Raw genomic sequence first — 23,174 nt, forward strand, 5'->3', positions numbered from 1 at the left:
TAACTGAAAGGTTGGTGGTTCAAGCCCACCCAGGGACGAATTAGGCATTTTGCTGCCTTGCAACTGCTAACACGTGCACTGGACATAGATCCTGGGCCACATTCTGTCCAGCGTTACAAGATGAAATTAGGATTTAGCAGAAGATTGTCACGGGTAGGGAAGGTATTACTGTTAACAGTGTCTAGTTCTAGTGGAGACTCTTCATCCGCCTGGCTAGCTCTGTCGGTAGAGCATGAGACTCTTAATGTCAGGGTTGTGGGTTCGAGCCCCACGTTGGGCATTTCTGTTACTTTTCTCTCTCTCTCTCAGCAAACTTACATTAGGTTTCATATAGCAGACCTTTTGAGACAAAGTTCCGCGTTTCCACCACTGTAGGTGACTTTTCACTAAGTCTCTGTGACACAATCGGTTAGCGCGTTCGGCTGTTAACTGAAAGGTTGGTGGTTCAAGCCCACCCAGGGACGGATCAATCATTTTGATGCCTTGCAACTGCTAACACATGCACTGGACAAAGATCCTGGGCCAAATTCTGTCCAGCGTTACAAGATGAAATCAGGATTTAGCAGAATATTGTCATGGGTAGGGAAGGTATTACTGTTAACAGTGTCTAGACAAAGTTCCGCGTTTCTACCACTGTAGGTGACCATTCCCTAAGTCTCTGGCAACATTATGAAGCTGCAGGCCCCGAGACCCAACCGCACGCTCAGACCTGCTCGCTCAGACCAGCACTTCCAGACCTATCATTTTCTCAGACAGTGCCACCTGCTGTTGGAAAAATTGCCTAACCTGAATTGATTGATTTATAAATTGTAAATTACACTATTTTTCTACTATAAAATATTGCACTATGATTGAATACATTATTATATAAAATATTAAACATACTAGATTATGATTTAATGCATTAAGTCTGTTGTATTTTAATTAACTGTATTTGTAAATAGATATTGTTCAGTTACTTAAATATTTTCAGTCATTTATTGTTTTTGTTTTTTGTTTTTAAATCATTAAGGATTTATCAAACTCTTTAGTATTGAGTTGAGGGAATGAACATTATCTTATTATTCACAGAATAAATGATAGTACTCTGAGTAATTTTCTCACACCAAACTATTTTTTTATAAATTTTCATGAGGTCCTACAAGTCATCGAGCTGTAAAAAATGCAGAGAAAAATTGTGAAAAACAATACTTGGATTAATAATGTATTTATTACATATAAAATAAAATAAAATGCTTTACATTCTTGTTGGGGAGATTTTTCATTTCTCGAGCAATTCTTCTGTTAAATTCCTCAACTTCACTAAAAAAAAAAAATAAATGCTGTTGTCAGAAATTGTGTTTAACATAAAAACTTAACAGCTTTTGTACAATAAAATGTAAACATACCTTGCGTGATAAATGGGGCCCTGGAGGAAGACATCTTCAGCCTCCTGCCAAGACAAGCCTTGTAACTCGGAAATGCCATGAGTTATGGCCTGTACAAACATACAGATAAACCAATTAATAAAATAAAACACACACTGCAGAACATAAGCATGCTCATGTACATACATGTTTTGTGATTACCTCTGGGAGGAGACATCCACAAATGAACTCCACCTCATCATTGAAGGTCAGCTGTGTTTTGGTTTTATTAAGAATTCCTCTGATGTAGTCATAAATGATTGACTGGGACTGCTCATTCTCAATGAAGACGGGCACTTGAGAACGGGGTTTAGTGGAAACCAATTTGACCTTTTCCCACTGAGTATATCCTTTGGGCCATAGAAGGAAATTATATTTCATATGTAAATGCACAAGTAATTAATTATATTTGGCAAATAATAGTCAAATTGTCACTTGACTATATTTAAGTCAACCATACTCAGAGTCTAGAGGAGTAATTTAAAGTGGAACCATCTATACCACCAAATGCTGCTCTGGTGATTTTGATGTGATAATCAAGTCCACTAATCTTTTGTCATTCCTTTCCCAATCTTGAACTGCTTGGACATGTGCCGGAAGATTGGATGTGGTTTTTCTTTTCACCCTAAAAAGGAGCAGAATTTTTCCATCCAAGACACTTCTTGCCTTCTCAGTCCAGAAAGCAAATCTGTGCCCATAGCTTTTAATAACAAGACAAGACAAAATCCATAATTACTGTGTAACGTGGAGACTGACACGGAGGGATCCATTATGCAATATTTATTAATCACAACTTCACTCAAACACACAATATGCACCGGAGTGCACACACACATCCACAGTAGTAGTATGGGTATCAAGACTGATGATGAACAGACACAGAGTGAGTTACCAGGCATGAGTGGAAGGGAGTGAGCGAGAACCAGGATCTGTTATGCAGGCTTGGGTCAAGGGCAGGCAGCAAGGATCAGAGTCCGTATAACAGGCGTGGTTCGTGGGCAGGCAGAGAGAGAGTCAGAGTCCGTATAACAAGCGTGGGTCGTGGGCAGGCAGAATGCGAAGCAAAGTAAGAGACAGGCTGGAGTCGTGCACAGGAGATCAGGCTGGAGATCATGCTCAGAAATGCTGGCCGGGGCTAAACAAGACTTCGCCCTGAACGAGTGTTTGAGTGCGGCTTATAAGAGGTACGTGGGTCATTAGCCAGATTCCAATCAGGTGTATGCGCAATCAGTGTAGATGGATGACGTAATGCTAAAAGTCCGGAGATGGTGGCCTCTGCTGGCCAGCGAGGGGAGTTACTGGGACCGAGTCGGTGACATACTGGTCACTGGTAAGAGAGATTTTAAGTATGTTTTGTTATTCATGTTACAAGTTGTTGTATTGACACAATATAAATTTTTAATTTTACAGATTTACAAGAAAAATAAATAAATACTGACATACCCATCAGTTTGAAATTGTTCCATGAGTAGAAGGCACCACCACTGACGGATGATAGGTATATCCATCTGAAAGAAAGACTGTTTAGTCTGACAGTTAACCAACATGTTTTTGTTAATACATGAAGTTGGGTGAGCTTGCAATAACCATGCCCCTTTTTTTAAAAGATATGTTGCTTAGAAGAAAGCAAGATAATATACACTAAAATAGTTACATTTTAACTATGATTTAAAAAAGCACCAACAAAATAAAGTTACATAAATAATAAAATAATACCTCCTGGAATTGAAACCCAATGCCACACACCATTGAGAGGGTGTACTGAAAAGAGAGAAGCCACAGTCATTTACAATGTTTACAAAATCTTTAAATCAATTAACTCAATTTATATCTTACCATGAGTACAAAAACACCACAATCATTCCCTCTTGTCTGACGTGGCAAAGCCTAAAATAGGCAAAGCAAATCAATTTTATTTTAGAATAATGTACAAAAAATTTAATTGTTGTAAAAGCCAAATAATAATTTTTTTAAGTTGATTCCTCACTGGAAAATCATATCCAGTCTTTTCAGACCATGTCCCATGATCCACTTGGTAAGCAATTTTCCTGTAAACAAAACATAGTAGTAATACTAACAATTACAGCTCACCTCAACTCTAGAACACCATGCATAAAAAAGGCTAGATGAACATACAGCGGGGAAAATAAGTATTTGACACATCAGCATTTTTATCATTAAGGGGATTTCTAAGTGGGCTACTGACACAAAATTCCTACCAGATGTAGCCATCAAGCCAAATATTGAATTCATACAAAGAAATCAGAACATTTAAGTATACAAGTTGAGTCATAATAAATAAAGTGAAATGACACAGGGAATAAGTATTGAACACACTTTACTTAATACTTTGTAGAAAAGCCTTTGTTGGTGATCACAGCTTCTAGACGCCTCTTGTATGGAGAGACCAGTCGTCTGCATTGCTCAGGAGTGATTCTGGCCCATTCTTCGACACAAACGGTCTTTAAATCTTGAAGGTTCCTTGGGCCTCTTTTATGAACTTTGATCTTCAGTTCTCTCCATAGATTTTCTATGGGATTTAGGTCAGGTGATTGACTGGGCCATTCAAGCAACTTGATTTTCTTTCTTTGAAACCACTTCATTGTTTCCTTGGCCTTGTGTTTGGGATCATTGTCTTGCTGAAATGTCCACCCTCTTTTCATTTTCAGCTTTCTGGTAGATGGCAGCAGATTTTTATTCAGAATGTCCCGGTACATTTCTCCATTCATCCTACCTTCAATAATATGAAGTCTGCCAGTACCCCTTGCTGAAAAGCAGCCCCAAACCATGATGCTTCCACCCCCAAACTTAACTGTTGGTATAGTGTTCTTGGGGTGGTGGGCAGTGCCATTTCTTCTCCAAACATGATGTGTAGAATGACTGCCAAAAAGTTCAATTTTGCTTTCATCTGACCATACTATAGTTTCCCAATAATCCACAGGCTTCTCCAAATGCTGTTTCGCAAACTTTAACCGGGCCTCAACATGCTTTTTGTTCAGCAATGGAGTCTTGCGTGGTGAGCGTGCATGGATGCCATGGTGGTTCAGTGCATTGCTTATAGTTTTCTTTGAAACAATAGTACCCGCTGATGCGAGGTCTTCCTGAAGTTCTGCCCGAGTGGTTCTTGGCTCTTGGAGAACTCTCCTGATTATTCTTTGGACTCCTTGGACAGGGATCTTACGTGGAGCACCTGATCGTGGCCGGTTTATGGTGAACTTATGCTTTTTCCATTTCCGGATAATAGTCCCCACAGTGCTCACAGGAACATTCAGCATTCTGGAAATGCGCCTATAACCATTCCCATCAAAATGCTTTTCAACGATAAGACTACGCAGATCTTGAGAGAGTTCTTTGTTTTTACCCATCATGAAGTCTTTCCTGTGTGCCTCCTGAGTAATGAGAAGCCTTTATAGGCCATCAATTAGGACTAAAGCAGCTGATATCAATTAGTACTGATAGGGAGCAGGGTTTTTCTCTCAATACTGACAGATCTCCTGACTTTCTATGCCATTTTGCACCTTGTTATCTTCATGTGTTCAATACTTATTCCCTGTGTCATTTCACTTTATTTATTATGACTCAACTTGTATACTTAAATGTTCTGATTTCTTTGTATGAATTCAATATTTGACTTGATGGCTACATCTGGTAGGAATTTTGTGTCAGTAGCCCACTTAGAAATCCCCTTACTGATAAAAATGTTGATGTGTCAAATACTTATTTTCCCCGCTGTAGCCAGAAGTTTATGAAACGGCTATAGTAACGTAGCCAAAAGTGGCAGAACTATAATACACGGTTAGGAAATAAATAGAAATGGCTATAGGAACGTAGCCATATATCACATAAAGGCTGAAACATGTCTTAGTTTATTGATAGACCTAAAAATTGCCCTGTATTCCTCATCTCCAAATCCTGATTCATGCTCTGCGTACAGAGAGTCTAAAAACACCATCTCTCTTCGAAGCGGCATCATTATCTACAATGTTAAAGGTGTAAAAATATTTCATTTGAACATTATTGCTTCTTCCAAGATTTTTCAGTGTTTTATTTTAGAAACACACACATTGCAATACCAATTAATGTATGCACTAGACATTTTAATATATTCTTACACAGACAACAAAGTGGTCTGGTCCATTGGCATTTGTCCATGCTGGAAAGGCTAACAGGTTTTTCAAGTCTGCATCTTCCTAGAATTGATCAGGACAGTTATGTCGTTTAATTTAGGTTGTACTTCTCACACAGTAAATACAGTACATACACGCACCGGTAATCCAGTAACAATGTTGTTAGGAGTTTCTTTCCACACAGGGAAAACATAAAAGTCCTCAATGTATATGTCCTTGCCCTACATGAATAAAAAGAAACTGTTGACAATGACATGAACATTTTCACACAGTTTAGAAATTGTTTTTTTTTTAATTTTATTTGGATCAAGTTAAAACAATCTATATAAATATTATGTTTTATAGTACATACAATTTGTCGAGCCATTTTACAAATAAGCTTCATGCAGGCGTTTCCAATCTGCAATAAATACTTTGATAAGTCAATGTTTTTAATAAAAAAAAGTTATAATAAAAAAACAGACTGCTTACATGGAAGTCCATGTCCCTCAACAATCCAAGGCTCCAAAATTCTTCTCGAATAAGGCACACTTGCCCCTCCTTCAAAATTATTTCACTGCCAGGGCGATTTCGGTCCAGCACATAATCAAGCTGTAATAATAATAACATTAAATATGTGTGTGTGTGTGTGTGTGTGTGTGTGTGTGTGTGTGTGTGTGTGTGCATTTATATGTAATGGTAATTGTTCACCAGTTTCTCTTGTAATGGATGCCAGTCCCTCTCCCAAGGCTTAGTAGGTTCCAAAAAATTCAGAAGAGTGGTAGGTTCACAAGCTGTTTTTTCTGTAATTGGTACTGATGACAGAGGAGATGTGACTGATGTTATGCCTGGTGATGCAGCGGTCGTTTGTAAAGTCACAATATTTTCTGGCAGTGCTGTCAGTGGACCTTAGAGTACATTAAAGCATCAAAATTTGAAAATAACACATAATAATTAGAGAACAGAAACTTGACACTGAGCAACTGGAAATAACAGTCAAATTACCAAGTGACATGTCCATTCATTTCTCTGTGGAGGATGGATTTTCTATAAATACAAATATACACATAAGTACAGTTATGGATATAGTGATGTATTTGTTACACAGTAAGGGAAACATTACCTAACACAACCTGGCTGTGGTCATTCATGTGAATGTTTGTGTTGAATTCCTTTTTTATGTCATGAAGACGTTTCTCGTTTTTTCTGACATTGTAATGGTGGATGATGTTTCGCATGAGGAAAACATGTGTGGATGGCAATGCCATGTTCATAAAGTAGTTATTTTTCTTTAGCTTTGAAAAAAGCTGTTCTGCAGCCTGACTGTTAACTTTGCCAGCTAGTTGAGGCACAAGAAGAAGCTTCCTCAGTGAATCACGAGGATCTTTTGTGTTGTCTTCGTGAAAGCGGTCATACAGAACATAGTGTTCTGCAGAACCAGCTATTGGATGACCATCCGGATCTGGACTTTGCTTTTTTGCAGTGAGCCATGGCAGAGTTACCCGTAATGTTCCTGATTTTGCTTTTGCAATATTTTCAGTGGTTGGTTCGAGTAACCTTCCCTTGAAAGGTGTGAAAGTTATGGGTTTCCTCAAATTTGTGTGGGTGGACAGTCCACGGGCAAAGTCATAAATAACAACATTAGGCAGATGCTTCCAAGACAGAAGCATATCTGCAAAATCCCGTGGACTTTCTGCTCGCAGATTACACTTTATACTGTAAACTATGCCACAAGGACACATGATGACAGCCCAACCTCCTGGAACAGACAAAAAAGATAAGCAAATAGTTAAGAAAACATAATCAAATCCCATTAATTCCCATAAAATCCCATAGGTTATGATGGAGGGCAGTGGCATTAACCTTAACAAAGTATACTTTTAAAAAATTTAAAGATGCAGTGCCTCAGAGATGTAAATACACTCCCCCACACGGAAAGCAACAATAGGTGTCAGACGAGGCCACCTCCAACACCCCCCCCCAGAGCTGTACACCACCAGTCACTCCCCAATCAGTGCCAAGCAGAAAACAGGACCCATTATGTCTATGTGACTTTGTACATTTCTGATTTATTTGTAATATTTTAATGTGCAACATTGAGGTTTACCTGAAGCAGCCCAAATCTTTTCAAAAACCTTGTCATAGGCCTCCCTTGACCTAATCTCCTCCGAAAGTCGCAGGAGTAGATCTGTGCGAGAGCCTTTGGCATCTAAACCACACTCTTGACGAAGTCTTCTTATCACTCCCACCTATCACATAAAACACACATGTTTCAAGAGTTCACACTTAGCTCATGATTTATACATAGCTTGTTTGGCATGCTGTCCTGGGAGAGAGCCCTGAGCTCAAGGGATCCTCGAGCCCAGGGCTCCCCCCCTTTTGCAGGGCGAGTGGAGATTGAGCTCAGGTCTATCTCAAACTCCCCCGCTGCTGAGGCCAAGGCGAACTTCCTGAGAGTAAGACATTATAAAAAAGGTTTAGGCTTGTTTTATCTATAATATAGAGCACATTTGGATGGTGGGAGGAAACCGGGAAACCCACGCGGACACGGGGAAAACATGCAAACTCCACACAGAAATACCAGATGGCTCAGCGAGGACCCAACACCATTGGTATTCTTGCTGTGAGGCAACAGTGCTAGTCACTGGGCCACCGTGCCACCCATTCTGGATAAAGGAGGAAGAAGGGGAGGAGGGGGGTTTCTTCCAGACGAAGATAGTTGTAGAAAGGAAATGAGGATATATATAGTGATTTGGGATCCTTTGATTGGAGGATCATAATTAGTTAATGTGGACCAGCTGGGTAAATCATGAGCACATGCTCCTCTCGAATTTAGTTTAAAACTAAACTTCACTTCAAGCGTTCACACTTAGCTCATGATTTATACATAGCTTGTTTGGCATGCTGTCCCGGGAGAGAGCCCTGAGCTCAAGGGATCCTCGAGCCCAGGGCTCCCCCCCTTTTGCAGGGCGAGTGGAGATTGAGCTCAGGTCTATCTCAAACTCCCCAAAAAGCCAATGATAAGCGCTCGGGACAGCAGCCGTGTGTTTACACAGGAACTCCCCAAAGTGCAAAGAAAAAGTGCTATATCCGGCTGCTGGATATATATGTGAAGAACTGATAAAAAGTGGGGGAAAAGCTTTCTAGGGAGTGTGTGAAGGGCAGGGTGGGTTTGGTGGCTAAGAAATAAAGTTAGGAAGTCTAAGGGAGTCTGAATGGCTTAGAGGGTGGGTGGAGACTCGTGTGTAAATTGGGGCTTAAATGGGCCCTCTACGGGAGTCAGTGCTTAAGAGAAGGTTTGTGAGATGCAATAATGAAGGGTGTGGAGCTGGCTGTTTAAGAGGAGGGAAGAGATTTGGTAGCGGAAGCATAAAAAGCTGTTGGGGGTAAACAAAGGAGAGAAGCTGGAGGAAACAATGCTATATAAATTACTGTATGGAATATACAACTGCTATGCAGCAGAAGCACTCAATGCTGGCATGTTGCTAGAAGCTGGCAGGGAGAAAGAGAGGGGAAGGAAGCTGGTATTAACAAAGATTTAATATATTAACAATAAAATAAAAACATGAAACATTAGGGAAATACTATGCATAATAAAATTGCAGTAGGCAGCGGAAGCACTTAGCGCTGGCAGAAGAAAAACAGCTGTAATTAACAAAAATATGCTATACAATTACTATGCATAATATGCAAAATAATCAATAAGAATGATACTAATGCAGCGGGAGCCCACAACGCTGGTAAGGGGAGAGAAAAAGGGGGGTGCTGTTGAAGTAATAAGGTTACTATGCAAAATACAGAACATGAAATGCTAATGAACTACTATGCAGAATAAACATGTTAATGCCGATACTGGTGAATAACTATAAAGAATAAATAAACTGATGCAGCGGAAGCACTTGACACTGGCAGGGGAAACTGGAAGGTGAAGGCGATAGGTGAGGCTCATGCGAGAGCCAAAACTCCTATTGACTCCGGCGGGAGTCAGAGCTTAGGGTGATGTTAATGTGGAGGAAGGAGGTTGGATGAGAGTCAAAAACAATGAGTAAAGAGCTGGTAGAAAACAGTAAGGCACTCAATTCTGGCAAGTAGAAAGGGGAGAGCTGCTGGGAGTAATATGATTATTATCCAGAAATACACAATATAATACATGAAATACAAATGGACTACTATGCAGAATGAACACAATGTATACATTTTATCAATAACTATATGGAAAACAAACAAACTGGTGCAGCGGAAGCACTCCACACTGGAATGGGAAAAGAAATGGGCAAGGTGGCTGGAAGTAACAGATATACTAAACAATTTTTATGCAAATGATACAATACAAGATATAACAATAAACTATTATGCAGAATAAATTAATTGGAGCTGCAAAGGTGCTTGATGCTGCAGGGCAGGAAAAAGGGGGGAGAGCAGCTGTAAGAAACACAAATATCTAACGCAAGTACTATACAGAATATACAAATTATGCAATAAGATACTAAAGCAGAGAGAGCATACAACACTGACAGGGGGGAAAGAAAAAGGGGAGAGCTGTTGGAGGTAACGAGATTACTGTGCAAAATACACAATATGATAACATGTAATGCTAATGAACTACTATACAGATTAAACAAAATGTAGATACTGATGAATGACAATACAGAATAAATAAAATGATGCAGCATAAGCACTCATTTCTGGCAGTGGAAACAGGAAGGTGAGGGTGATAGCAGAGGCTCTTGCGAGAGCCGAAGCTCGTGTTGACCCCTGTGGGGGTCTGAGCTTAGGGTGATGCTAAGATGGAGCAAAGAGGTTAGTTGAGAGTCAAGGCAAGGAGTTAAGAGATTGGAGGGAACAGCAGAAGCGCTTATCGCTGGCAGGGGATACAGAAAGGAGAGGTTGATAGGTGAGGTTCTTATGAGAGCCACAGCTTGCGTTGACCCCTGCGGGAGTCTGAGCTTAGGGTGATGCAGATAGAGCAAGGAGGTTATGAGAGGGCCAAAGGCAAGGAGTGAAGAGCTAGGAGGAAACAGCGGAAGTACTCAACGCTGGCAGGGATAACAGAAAAGAGAGGGTGAAAGGGGAGGCTCTTGGGAGGGCCGAAACTTGTGTTGACCCCTACAGGAGTCTGAGCTTGAAGCAGATTGAGCAAGGTGGTAACAAGAGAGCCAAAGGCGAGGGGTAAAGAGCTAGGAAGGAACAGTGGAAGCACTCAACACTGGCAGGAGGAACAGAAAGGAGAGGGTGAAAGGTGAGGCTCTTGCGAGAGCCGAAGCTCGTGTTGACCCTTGCGAGAGTCTGAGCTTGGGTGATGCAGATGGAGCAAGGAGGTTACCAGAGAGCCAAAGGCAAGGGGTAAAGAGCTAGGAGGGAACAGCGGAATTACTCAACGCTGGCAGGGGGAACAGAAAGGAAAGGGTGATAGGGTAGGCTCTTGTCAGAGCCAAAGCTCATGTTGACCCCTGCGAAATCTGAGCTTAGGGTGATGCTGATGTAGCAAGGAGATTACATGAGAGTCAAAGGCAGGGAGTGAAGAACTAGGAGGAAACAGCAGAGGAACTCAATGCTGGCAGGGGGAACAGAAAGAGGGTCATGTTAAGCTCTGCAAGAGCTGAAGCTCATATTTACTCCAGCGGGAGTCTGAGCTGTGAGGGGGTTTACTAGGGATGGACAGATAGATGGCTTTGGCTTGAGAATAAAGGGGTGGCCAAGATTGGGCTGAGAGGTTTGAAAGAAACAACTTGGGTTCTTTGAGATGAAAAGACTGATGCGAATGTAGGATTTGAAAGGCTTCAGAGAACCAATGACCAAGGGTCTGGATCTGGTGCTAGGAAAGCCTTTTAATAATGCCAATTCTGGATGAATGGCTGGAGATTGGTTCGGGCGGAAATCCTGAGAGGTGGACAACTTTGAGGTGTTTCTGGAACCAGAGATGTGATACTGGACGATTAGCGTCATCAGTAAAAAGGGGGGCTAGGGGGTTTGTTTCTTATAATCCTCGAGTGTAGGTATACTAGAGAGTTTGGACTGGGTGGGTGAGGGCAGGAATGTTGAAGATGTAAATGAAATGTTCTTTGTCAATAGATCTATCTTACTTAGCAGGACGAGGAAACCCTTTCTTTCCTCATCACACAAAATTAGATCTGCTATGGTGGGTTGGAGTGAGGGTTGAGTTTGAATGTTTCATGCTGTGATGTGTGACTGAAGGGTCTGAAGGCTACTACTTTAATGGTAAGTGATATGGAGTTTGGTGGAGGTTATAATGGGGGTGGCTTAAGGTAATGTCATTTGTGGAAAGGGATGGACAGGCGTTGAGTTGGGGTCCACTTCTGTAGCCAGTGACCAAAGTTTCTGGAAAGAAAAATGAGAGAGAGTCAGTGATTTGGTTTTGCAACCTGGCACGTATTATGCAGACATGATAAATTGACTAATGTCAAATAAGACATCTTAAAAGTAGCATTAAAGCTTAGAGAGTAGGAATGCCTTTGTCTATGCATTATATTGTTTCTTCCTCAACACAATAAATGAGAATCCTAGAGGTGGACCATTCGTCTCCCCATAGTATGGCGGCAGCGACTATTGGGTACAGTTTGAAGAAGGCTGATGAACAATGGTTTCTAGAGTGGAAATAGATTAAGGGGGCCATGTGGTGGCAACCAGTGGCCTCTGAGTACCCTTGCAACCCAACTGATGGGGTAGCACCAGTAAATAGACAAATATCTAATGGGGGTGCGAACAAATCTCTGCAGAAGAAGGAACAGCCGTTCCATAGCTTAAGGAAGCAATCCATAAGCGGAGTTCATTGTGGGTGGGTTTTGAGAGAGAAATTGTGCCTTTTAAATCGTGACTTGTGGTAGGGAGCTGGAGTAGGCAAGTTTGAGGTAAATTTGCACTGTGAATTTTAGGTGGCCGAGGATAGATAACAGTATGTGTTTAATTCAAGTCTCTTTCTTATAATACAAGAGAAAGAGAAATTATTCAGCCAATTTTCTCTTTAGGAAGAGAAGCTTGGAATTTGAGCAAATCGAAGTTAATGCCTAGAAATTCGATAAATGTATTGGATCCAGCCTTCTGCGAGCAGAATACCTAGATTGGCGAAAACCTTTTGGTGATCTCTAGGTGTTTGGCTGAAGGCAATGTGGGGGGTGATTAGAATATCATCTAAAGTTGGATAAGGTGGGGGATTCTGCGATTGTTAGAAAGAAGCCAGTGATGGAGAATTTGCGAGTTGCACTGCTTATGGGACGAATGCGTGAAACCTTGAGTGGTGGGGCAGAGAATGGTCAAACATAAAGTGGTTGTCGATCGCTTTTTAAATAAGATGATCCACAATTTCTGGTTCAATCAGCAAAAGCTGACTGAATATTAGGATAGGAAGGGAGAGCTGAGGTGCTCGGGTGAATCCATAGGTTAGACCTGAAATGAGAAAATCAGAAAAAATTAGTGGTGAGAACGCAGTTCTCTAGCGAGGTGAGGAATCGACAGACAGATAGTGTTTTAAATGTTTTGGTAAACGTTCATTCCCCCCCAGGATAGTGGAGGGCCAAGGATATTGAGCATGGCTTGGCTGGTGATCTTAAAAATACCTCTTTAAAGGAGTAGGTGAAGTGATAAGTTTAAATTCCTGTGACATATTACGATCGGACTTCTATGATCGATGTGATGCTTATTGTCATTAGGTGGGTAATTTTATTTTAGAAGTTAAATAGCTATTGGAAGTGGCAGGGTTTGTTTACTTATATGTATGTTTATTTATTTATTTATGTTAGTTATTTGTTTAATTTATTTATTTATTTAACTTCTAAAATGATGTTGTCATTTAATTTGCACTTGAACATACTTATTAAACTGTGTCAATTAAATGTTTACTATGGGCTTTACTTTAATCTGATTGATTAAATAACATTACATTTGGAATCTTAACATGAATGAAATCAGAAGCATAATTGGCCCAATTCATTCACAAAGTCTTTGCAACTAAGTCTGTTCATAATTAAGAGAGGGCGGGACCATCTCATGTTCTGACAGCTCTTGGATGGTGACACTTCTCTTTTCAGCTATTGGCTCAATGAAGTGTCAATCAAAAGGTCGGCAGCCATTTTGTTAGACCATAATACAAGTGTTTTGGTCTAAAATAAGATACTACTGTACTGAAAGCACTCCAGCAACAAGTTTGGATGACAGCAGTGTATCCATGTATGTTTATCAACATGTAAACATGTTGTGGACTAAAGTTTTATGGATTGGATTGCTTTGATCCTTGCAGTCAAATCAGCCAGGCTGTTAAAATGTTTTGGACCTGTGAACAGACAGCAAGCTTGAAAGGTGGGTTTATTTGGTTTGTTATAATCTCTGCTTGTTTACAGATTATAGGAGGACGTTAAGTCTATAGTGTTTGTGTCTTTAAAATGGTTTAAATTATTTTTTTATTTATGAGAGTCTTGCTTTTCTAAAAACATAAGAAATGTTTAATCTTGTTGGAGAGTAGTTTCTCCTTAAAGAGAGAAGTTTCCCCTTAAAGCATACTACGTTATCACAGGTGGACCGCTAAGAGCGGTGCGAGTTTGGCTTCATTGCAGTGGCTGAAGTCTCAGGGAGAGCAGGGCTCTGGTTGCAGTTGTAGATATTGTTGGTTATTTCCATATTGATGGGCTAAAAAGTGCAATGCTGTAAAAGCTTTTAGAGCTAAAGCTTTTAAGAAGCAGGAAGCTTTCTTCCAGACGAAGATAGTTGTAGAAAGAAAATGAGGATATATATAGTGATTTGGGATCCTTTGACTGGAGGATCATAATTAGTTAATGTGGACCAGCTGGGTAAATCATGAGCACATGCTCCTCTTGAAATTAGTTTAAAACTAAACTTCACTTAGCTGGATTCGAACCTCGGTCTTGGTGAGCACCTGCAATAGAAATCAATGTAACTCAAAATGTGTTGTTTTAACACAGAACGGTATCACTATGCGTGACGTAAAGAAGTTGCAGTGAAGGCATGTCCTGGAAGCTTAGAATGCACCCTTTCTTTTCTTCGCTTTTTCCCCCTCTTCTTCCCTTTTTCTTTTTTCCCCCTTTTCTTCCCTTCTACCCTGGACAATTGTTCCCCAGCTTAACGCAGCACCTTAGACCGCTCGGCCATCCTGACATACCTGCCTGGCCCGAGCTGTCTCCTAGGAGCCACACCGAAGCACCGTGACATGGAAGCTGTTGTTTCACAGTTTGCCCAGGTCCAGAAGTATACCTTGTTGTCACAGTAGGCAGCGCATCAGTCTCATAATCTGAAGCTCGTGAGTTCGAGCCTCACATGGGTAAGGGTGGTAACTTATGGCACATGGAAGCGCTTAGATGACTGGGCGGCATTTTTTATGCCCTTCCGTGTGGATCATGCTTCCCGGGGGCAAAAAAGCTACAGCTCCTCTGGAGGCCTGGCGGTGTGAAAATCCAAGAACATTTCCTGAGTCTGAAGCAATGATGGTGAGATGCTCCCATTCCTATCACGTTGTCGCTTGATGTTTGGCGTGGATCTGTCAAATGTCATGAATTAATGTTGTGCGAGGATTTGACTAAAAGTCTTGCGAATCCCATTGCCTTAAAAATCAACAGCACCCCAGGACATTCCACTACATGGTATTCCAAGACAGTTCTTTTGATCCCCTTTCGGTGCACTTGCATTAAAGCCCTCGTCCATTGTTTTGTTCACATGCTTTTCCGAGCTTTTGTGGACAATACATTGATCGCAAACGCCTTAAAACCTACAGTCTAAAGAGCCCATTAAGGCTGCCAAGGACACTGCTACCCTGCATGAACTTTGGCGCAACGAGATTGATGCGGTGCTTTGTCAGTGTTACTGTATCACTCACACATGGTGCCAGAGAGTTAAAGACTTGAGCCTGATCGTGTTGCCAAAGATTAAGTTTGTGAGAAGTGTAATTCAAACCCACACTTCCAGGGGAGACTGCAACCTAAAGGCAGCACCTTAGACCGCTTGGCCATCCTGACATGCTTTCCTGACCCAAGCTGTCTCCTAGGAGCCACACCACAGCACCGTGACATGGAAGCTGGTGTTTCACAGTTTGCCAAGGTCCAACAGTCTACCTCTTTGGGGCAGAATGCAGCGTGTCAGTCTCATAATCTGAAGGTCGTGAGTTTGAGCCTCACACAGGGCAAGGTGCTACCTTTTGGCACTTGGAAGTGCTTAGATGACTGGGCAGCATTTTTTATTCCCTTCCGTGTGGATCATGCTTTCCCGGGGCAAAAAAAGCTAAAGCTCCTCTGGAGGCCTGGTGGTGTGAAGTTCCAAGAACATTTCCTGAGTCTGAAGCAATGATGGTAAGATGCTCCCATTCCTATTACGTTGTCGCTTGACGTTCAGCATGGATCTGTCAAATGTCATGAAGTAACGTTGTGCAAGGATTTGACGAAAAGTCCTGCGAATCCCATTGCTTAAAAATCAACGGCATCCCAGGACATTCCACTACATGGCATTCCAAGACAGTACTTTTGATCCCCTTTTGGTTCACTTGCATTAAAGCCCTTGTCCATTGTTTTGTTCACATGCTTTTCCGAACTTTCATGGACAATACCTTGATCGCAAACGCCTTAAAACCTACAGTCTAAAGAGCCTATTAAGGTTGCCAGGGACACTGCTACGCTGCAAAAACTTTGGCACAACGAGATTGATGCGGTGCTTTGTCAGTGTTACTGTATCACTCGGACATGGTGCCAGAGAGTTAAAGACTTGAGCCTGAACGCGTAGCCAAAGATTAGGTTTGTCAGAAGTGGGATTCGACCCTCGCCTCCAGAGGAGACTGCGACCTAAACGCAGCGCCTTAGACCGCTCGGCCATCCTGACATGCTTGCCTGACCTAAGCTGTCTCCTGGGAGCCACTCAGCAGCACCGTGACATGGAAGCTGGTGTTTCCCAGTTTGCCCAGGTCCAACAGTCCGCCTCGTTGGCGCAGTAGGCAGCGCGTCAGTCTCATAATCTGAAGGTCGTGAGTTCGAGCCTCACACGGGGCAAGGTGCTACCTTTTGGCACTTGGAAGCGCTTAGATGACTGGCCAGCATTTTTTATTCCCTTCCGTGTGGATCATGCTTCCCCGGGGCAAAAAAAGCTACAGCTCCTCTGGAGGCCAGGTGGTGTGAAGTTCCAAGAACATTTCCTGAGTCTGAAGCAATGATGGTAAGATGCTCCCATTCCTATCACGGTGTCGCTTGACGTTCGGCGTGGATCTGTCAAATGTCATGAATTAACGTTGTGCGAGGATTTGACGAAAAGTCCTGCGAATCCCATTGCTTAAAAATCAACGGCATCCCAGGACATTCCACTACATGGCATTCCAAGACAGTACTTTTGATCCCCTTTTGGTTCACTTGCATTAAAGCCCTTGTCCATTGTTTTGTTCACATGCTTTTCCGAACTTTCATGGACAATACCTTGATCGCAAACGCCTAAAACCTACAGTCTAAAGAGCCTATTAAGGTTGCCAGGGACACTGCTATGCTGCAAAAACTTTGGCACAACGAGATTGATGCGGTGCTTTGTCAGTGTTACTGTATAACTCGGACATGGTGCCAGAGAGTTAAAGACTTGAGCCTGAACGCGTAGCCAAAGATTAGGTGTGTCAGAAGTGGGATTCGACCCTCGCCTCCAGAGGAGACTGCGACCTAAACGCAGCGCCTTAGACCGCTCGGCCATCCTGACATGCTTGCCTGACTTAAGCTGCCTCCTGGGAGCCACTCAGCAGCACCGTGACATGGAAGCTGGTGTTTCCAAGTTTGCCCAGGTCCAACAGTCCGCCTCGTTGGCGCAGTAGGCAGCGCGTCAGTCTCATAATCTGAAGGTCGTGAGTTCGAGCCTCACACGGGGCAAGGTGCTACCTTTTGGCACTTGGAAGCGCTTAGATGACTGGCCAGCATTTTTTATTCCCTTCCGTGTGGATCATGCTTCCCCGGGGCAAAAAAAGCTACAGCTCCTCTGGAGGCCAGGTGGTGTGAAGTTCCAAGAACATTTCCTGAGTCTGAAGCAATGATGGTAAGATGCTCCCATTCCTATCACGGTGTCGCTTGATGTTCGGCGTGGATCTGTCAAATGTCATGAATTAACGTTGTGCGAGGATTTGACGAAAAGTCCTGCGAATCCCATTGCCTTAAATATGAACGGCATCCCAGGACATTCCACTACATGGCATTCCAAGACAGTACTTTTGATCCCCTTTTGGTTCACTTGCATTAAAGCCCTCGTCCATTGTTTTGTTCACATGCTTTTCCGAGTTTTTGTGGACAATACCTTGATTGCAAATGCCTTAAAACCTACAGTCTAAAGAGCCTATTACGGCTGCCAGGGACATTGCTACTTGGATCTGTCAAATGTCATGAATTAACGTTGTGCGAGGATTTGACGAAAAGTCCTGCGAATCCCATTGCCTTAAAAATCAACGGCATCCCAGGACATTCCACTACATGGCATTCCAAGACAGTACTTTTGATCCCCTTTTGGTTCACTTGCATTAAAGCCCTCGTCCATTGTTTTGTTCACATGCTTTTCCGAGTTTTTGTGGACAATACCTTGATTGCAAAAGCCTTAAAACCTACAGTCTAAAGAGGCCATTAAGGCTGCCATGGACACTGCTACGCTGCATAAATTTTGGCACAACGAGATTGATGCGGTGCTTTGTCAGTGTTACTATATCACTCGGACATGGTGAAAGAGAGTTAAAGACTTGAGCCTGAACGCGTAGCCAAAGATTAGGTTTGTCAGAAGTGGGATTCGAACCCACGCCTCCAGAGGAGACTGCGACCTGAACGCAGCGCCTTAGACCGCTCGGCCATCCTGACATGCTTGCCTGACCTAAGCTGTCTCCTGGGAGCCACTCCGCAGCACCGTGACATGGAAGCTGGTGTTTCCCAGTTTGCGCAGGTTCAACAGTCCGCCTCGTTGGCGCAGTAGGCAGCGCGTCAGTCTCATAATCTGAAGGTCGTGAGTTCGAGCCTCACACGGGGCAAGGTGCTACCTTTTGGCACTTGGAAGCGCTTAGATGACTGGCCAGCATTTTTTATTCCCTTCCGTGTGGATCATGCTTCCCCGGGGCAAAAAAAGCTACAGCTCCTCTGGAGGCCAGGTGGTGTGAAGTTCCAAGAACATTTCCTGAGTCTGAAGCAATGATGGTAAGATGCTCCCATTCCTATCACGGTGTCGCTTGACGTTCGGCGTGGATCTGTCAAATGTCATGAATTAACGTTGTGCGAGGATTTGACGAAAAGTCCTGCGAATCCCATTGCCTTAAAAATCAACGGCATCCCAGGACATTCCACTACATGGCATTCCAAGACAGTACTTTTGATCCCCTTTTGGTTCACTTGCATTAAAGCCCTCGTCCATTGTTTTGTTCACATGCTTTTCCGAGTTTTTGTGGACAATACCTTGATTGCAAAAGCCTTAAAACCTACAGTCTAAAGAGCCCATTAAGGCTGCCATGTACACTGCACCGCTGCATAAATTTTGGCACAACGAAATTGATGCGGTGCTTTGTCAGTGTTACTGTATCACTCGGACATGGTGCCAGAGAGTTAAAGACTTGAGCCTGAACGCGTAGCCAAAGATTAGGTTTGTCAGAAGTGGGATTCGAACCCACGCCTCCAGAGGAGACTGCGACCTGAACGCAGCGCCTTAGACCGCTCGGCCATCCTGACATGCTTGCCTGACCTAAGCTGTCTCCTGGGAGCCACTCCGCAGCACCGTGACATGGAAGCTGGTGTTTCCCAGTTTGCGCAGGTCCAACAGTCTGCCTCGTTGGCGCAGTAGGCAGCGCGTCAGTCTCATAATCTGAAGGTCGTGAGTTCGAGCCTCACACGGGGCAAGGTGCTACCTTTTGGCACTTGGAAGCGCTTAGATGACTGGCCAGCATTTTTTATTCCCTTCCGTGTGGATCATGCTTCCCCGGGGCAAAAAAAGCTACAGCTCCTCTGGAGGCCAGGTGGTGTGAAGTTCCAAGAACATTTCCTGAGTCTGAAGCAATGATGGTAAGATGCTCCCATTCCTATCACGGTGTCGCTTGACGTTCGGCGTGGATCTGTCAAATGTCATGAATTAACGTTGTGCGAGGATTTGACGAAAAGTCCTGCGAATCCCATTGCCTTAAATATCAACGGCATCCCAGGACATTCCACTACATGGCATTCCAAGACAGTACTTTTGATCCCCTTTTGGTTCACTGGCATTAAAGCCCTCGTCCATTGTTTTGCTCACATGCTTTTCCGAGTTTTTGTGGACAATACCTTGATTGCAAATGCCTTAAAACCTACAGTCTAAAGAGCCTATTACGGCTGCCAGGGACATTGCTACTTGGATCTGTCAAATGTCATGAATTAACGTTGTGCGAGGATTTGACGAAAAGTCCTGCGAATCCCATTGCCTTAAAAATCAACGGCATCCCAGGACATTCCACTACATGGCATTCCAAGACAGTACTTTTGATCCCCTTTTGGTTCACTTGCATTAAAGCCCTCGTCCATTGTTTTGTTCACATGCTTTTCCGAGTTTTTGTGGACAATACCTTGATTGCAAAAGCCTTAAAACCTACAGTCTAAAGAGCCCATTAAGGCTGCCATGTACACTGCTACGCTGCATAAATTTTGGCACAACGAGATTGATGCGGTGCTTTGTCAGTGTTACTGTATCACTCGGACATGGTGCCAGAGAGTTAAAGACTTGAGCCTGAGCGCGTAGCCAAAGATTAGGTTTGTAAGAAGTGGGATTTGAACCCACACCTCCAGGAAGACTGCAACCTGAACGCAGCGCCTTAGACCGCTCGGCCATCCTGACATGCTTGCCTGACCTAAGCTGTCTCCTGGGAGCCACTCCGCAGCACCGTGACATGGAAGCTGGTGTTTCCCAGTTTGCCCAGGTCCAACAGTCTGCCTCGTTGGCGCAGTAGGCAGCGCGTCAGTGTCATAATCTGAAGGTCGTGAGTTCGAGCCTCACACGGGGCAAGGTGCTACCTTTTGGCACTTGGAAGCGCTTAGATGACTGGCCAGCATTTTTTATTCCCTTCCGTGTGGATCATGCTTCCCCGGGGCAAAAAAAGCTACAGCTCCTCTGGAGGCCAGGTGGTGTGAAGTTCCAAGAACATTTCCTGAGTCTGAAGCAATGATGGTAAGATGCTCCCATTCCTATCACGGTGTCGCTTGACGTTCGGCGTGGATCTGTCAAATGTCATGAATTAACGTTGTGCGAGGATTTGACGAAAAGTCCTGCGAATCCCATTGCCTTAAAAATCAACGGCATCCCAGGACATTCCACTACATGGCATTCCAAGACAGTACTTTTGATCCCCTTTTGGTTCACTTGCATTAAAGCCCTCGTCCATTGTTTTGTTCACATGCTTTTCCGAGTTTTTGTGGACAATACCTTGATTGCAAACGCCCTAAAACCTACAGTCTAAAGAGCCCATTAAGGCTGCCAGGGACATTGCTACGCTGCATAAATTTTGGCACAACGAGATTGATGCGGTGCTTTGTCAGTGTTACTGTATCACTCGGACATGGTGCCAGAGAGTTAAAGACTTGAGCCTGAACGCGTAGCCAAAGATTAGGTTTGTCAAAAGTGGGATTCGAACCCACACCTCCAGAGGAGACTGCAACCTGAATGCAGCGCCTTAGACCGCTCGGCCATCCTAACATGCTTGCCTGACCTAAGCTGTCTCCTGGGAGCCACTCCGCAGCACCTTGACATGGAAGCTGGTGTTTCCCAGTTTGCCCAGGTCTAACAGTCTGCCTCGTTGGCGCAGTAGGCAGCGCGTCAGTCTCATAATCTGAAGGTCATGAGTTCGAGCCTCACTAGGGTCAAGCTGCTACCTTTTGGAACTTGGAAGCGCTTAGATGACTGGCCAGAATTTTTTATTCCCTTCCGTGTGGATCATGCTTCCCCGGGGCAAAAAAAGCTACAGCTCCTCTGGAGGCCAGGTGGTGTGAAGTTCCAAGAACATTTCCTGAGTCTGAAGCAATGATGGTAAGATGCTCCCATTCCTATCACGGTGTCGCTTGACGTTCGGCGTGGATCTGTCAAATGTCATGAATTAACGTTGTGCGAGGATTTGACGAAAAGTCCTGCGAATCCCATTGCCTTAAAAATCAACGGCATCCCAGGACATTCCACTACATGGCATTCCAAGACAGTACTTTTGATCCCCTTTTGGTTCACTTGCATTAAAGCCCTCGTCCATTGTTTTGTTCACATGCTTTTCCGAGTTTTTGTGGACAATACCTTGATTGCAAACGCCCTAAAACCTACAGTCTAAAGAGCTCATTAAGGCTGCCAGGGACATTGCTACGCTGCATAAATTTTGGCACAACGAGATTGATGCGGTGCTTTGTCAGTGTTACTGTATCACTCGGACATGGTGCCAGAGAGTTAAAGACTTGAGCCTGAACGCGTAGCCAAAGATTAGGTTTGTCAGAAGTGGGATTCGAACCCACGCCTCCAGAGGAGACTGCGACCTGAATGCAGCGCCTTAGACCGCTCGGCCATCCTAACATGCTTGCCTGACCTAAGCTGTCTCCTAGGAGCCACTCCGCAGCACCGTGATATGGAAGCTGGTGTTTCCCAGTTTGCCCAGGTCCAATAGTCTGCCTCATTGGCGCAGTAGGCAGCGCGTCAGTCTCATAATCTGAAGGTTGTAATTTCGAGCCTCACACGGGGCAAGGTGCTACCTTTTGGCACTTGGAAGCGCTTAGATGACTGGGCAGCATTTTTTATTCCCTTCCGTGTGGATCATTCTTCCCCGGGGCAAAAAAAGCTAAAGCTCCTCTGGAGGCCAGGTGGTGTGAAGTTCCAAGAACATTTCCTGAGTCTGAAGCAATGATGGTAAGATGCTCCCATTCCTATCACGTTGTCGCTTGACGTTCGGCGTGGATCTGTCAAATGTCATGAATTAACGTTGTGCGAGGATTTGACGAAAAGTCCTGCGAATCCCATTGCCTTAAAAATCAACGGCATCCCAGGACATTCCACTACATGGCATTCCAAGACAGTTCTTTTGATCCCCTTTTGGTTCACTTGCATTAAAGCCCTTGTCCATTGTTTTGTTCACATGCTTTTCCGAACTTTCATGGACAATACCTTGATAGCAAACGCCTTAAAACCTACAGTCTAAAGAGCCTATTAAGGTTGCCAGGGACACTGCTACGCTGCATAAACTTTGGCACAACAAGATTTATGCGGTGCTTTTCAGTGTTACTGTATCACTCGGACATGGTGCCAGAGACTTAAAGACTTGAGCCTGAACGTGTTGCCAAAGATTAGGTTTGTCAGAAGTGGGATTCAAACCCACGCCTCCAGAGGAGACTGCGACCTGAACGCAGCGCCTTAGACCGCTCGGCCATCCTGACATGCTTGCCTGACCCAAGCTGTCTCCTGGGAGCCACTCCGCAGCACCGTGACATGGAAGCTGGTGTTTCCCAGTTTGCCCAGGTCCAACAGTCTGCCTCGTTGGCGCAGTAGGCAGCGCGTCAGTCTCATAATCTGAAGGTCGTGAGTTCGAGCCTCACACGGGGCAAGGTGCTACCTTTTGGCACTTGGAAGTGCTTAGATGACTGGCCAGCATTTTTTATTCCCTTCCGTGTGGATCATGCTTCCCCGGGGCAAAAAAAGCTACAGCTCCTCTGGAGGCCAGGTGGTGTGA

General features: G+C 43.7%; 2 protein-coding genes and 9 non-coding genes across 11 annotated transcripts in view; 6 read left to right on the top strand and 5 right to left on the bottom strand.

Moving 5' to 3' along the window:
- Window positions 1-23,174, bottom strand: part of LOC137491105 (uncharacterized) — a 698,540-nt gene that overhangs the window by 616,303 nt on the left and 59,063 nt on the right. The window lies entirely within an intron of this gene.
- On the bottom strand, window positions 1,115-2,558 carry LOC101883440 (PWWP domain-containing DNA repair factor 3A-like). Its single transcript, XM_087249629.2, has 4 exons — window positions 1,569-2,558; window positions 1,389-1,477; window positions 1,242-1,302; window positions 1,115-1,153 (listed from the first exon to the last, which is right to left on the bottom strand). Exons 1-4 carry the CDS (start codon window positions 1,785-1,787, stop codon window positions 1,139-1,141), a joined length of 384 nt encoding a protein of 127 aa, XP_087105755.1. The 5' UTR covers window positions 1,788-2,558; the 3' UTR covers window positions 1,115-1,138.
- trnam-cau (transfer RNA methionine (anticodon CAU)) lies at window positions 16,440-16,512 on the top strand. Its single transcript has one exon. It is a non-coding gene; the product is annotated as a tRNA-Met (tRNA).
- Window positions 17,292-17,364, top strand: trnam-cau (transfer RNA methionine (anticodon CAU)). The gene has a single exon. It is a non-coding gene; the product is annotated as a tRNA-Met (tRNA).
- trnal-cag (transfer RNA leucine (anticodon CAG)) lies at window positions 18,248-18,330 on the bottom strand. The gene has a single exon. It is a non-coding gene; the product is annotated as a tRNA-Leu (tRNA).
- trnam-cau (transfer RNA methionine (anticodon CAU)) lies at window positions 18,425-18,497 on the top strand. The gene has a single exon. It is a non-coding gene; the product is annotated as a tRNA-Met (tRNA).
- On the bottom strand, window positions 19,103-19,185 carry trnal-cag (transfer RNA leucine (anticodon CAG)). Its single transcript has one exon. It is a non-coding gene; the product is annotated as a tRNA-Leu (tRNA).
- Window positions 19,280-19,352, top strand: trnam-cau (transfer RNA methionine (anticodon CAU)). The gene has a single exon. It is a non-coding gene; the product is annotated as a tRNA-Met (tRNA).
- On the top strand, window positions 20,412-20,484 carry trnam-cau (transfer RNA methionine (anticodon CAU)). The gene has a single exon. It is a non-coding gene; the product is annotated as a tRNA-Met (tRNA).
- Window positions 22,799-22,881, bottom strand: trnal-cag (transfer RNA leucine (anticodon CAG)). The gene has a single exon. It is a non-coding gene; the product is annotated as a tRNA-Leu (tRNA).
- Window positions 22,976-23,048, top strand: trnam-cau (transfer RNA methionine (anticodon CAU)). Its single transcript has one exon. It is a non-coding gene; the product is annotated as a tRNA-Met (tRNA).

This window comes from Danio rerio, chromosome 4 (assembly GCF_052040795.2).
Source record: "Danio rerio strain M-AB ecotype USA chromosome 4, GRCz13ab, whole genome shotgun sequence".
In the NCBI taxonomy this organism is placed as follows: domain Eukaryota; kingdom Metazoa; phylum Chordata; class Actinopteri; order Cypriniformes; family Danionidae; genus Danio; species Danio rerio.

Excerpts from the sequence above, each read along its gene's own strand:
- LOC101883440 (XM_087249629.2), bottom strand. The coding sequence starts at position 1,787 with ATGAAATATAATTTCCTTCTATGGCCCAAAGGATATACTCAGTGGGAA. Across the intron at positions 1,478-1,568 it reads GTGGATGTCTCCTCCCAGAG|GCCATAACTCATGGCATTTC; the intron begins GTAATCACAAAA and ends ATGTTTGTACAG. Across the intron at positions 1,303-1,388 it reads GGCCCCATTTATCACGCAAG|TGAAGTTGAGGAATTTAACA; the intron begins GTATGTTTACAT and ends TTTTTTTTTTAG.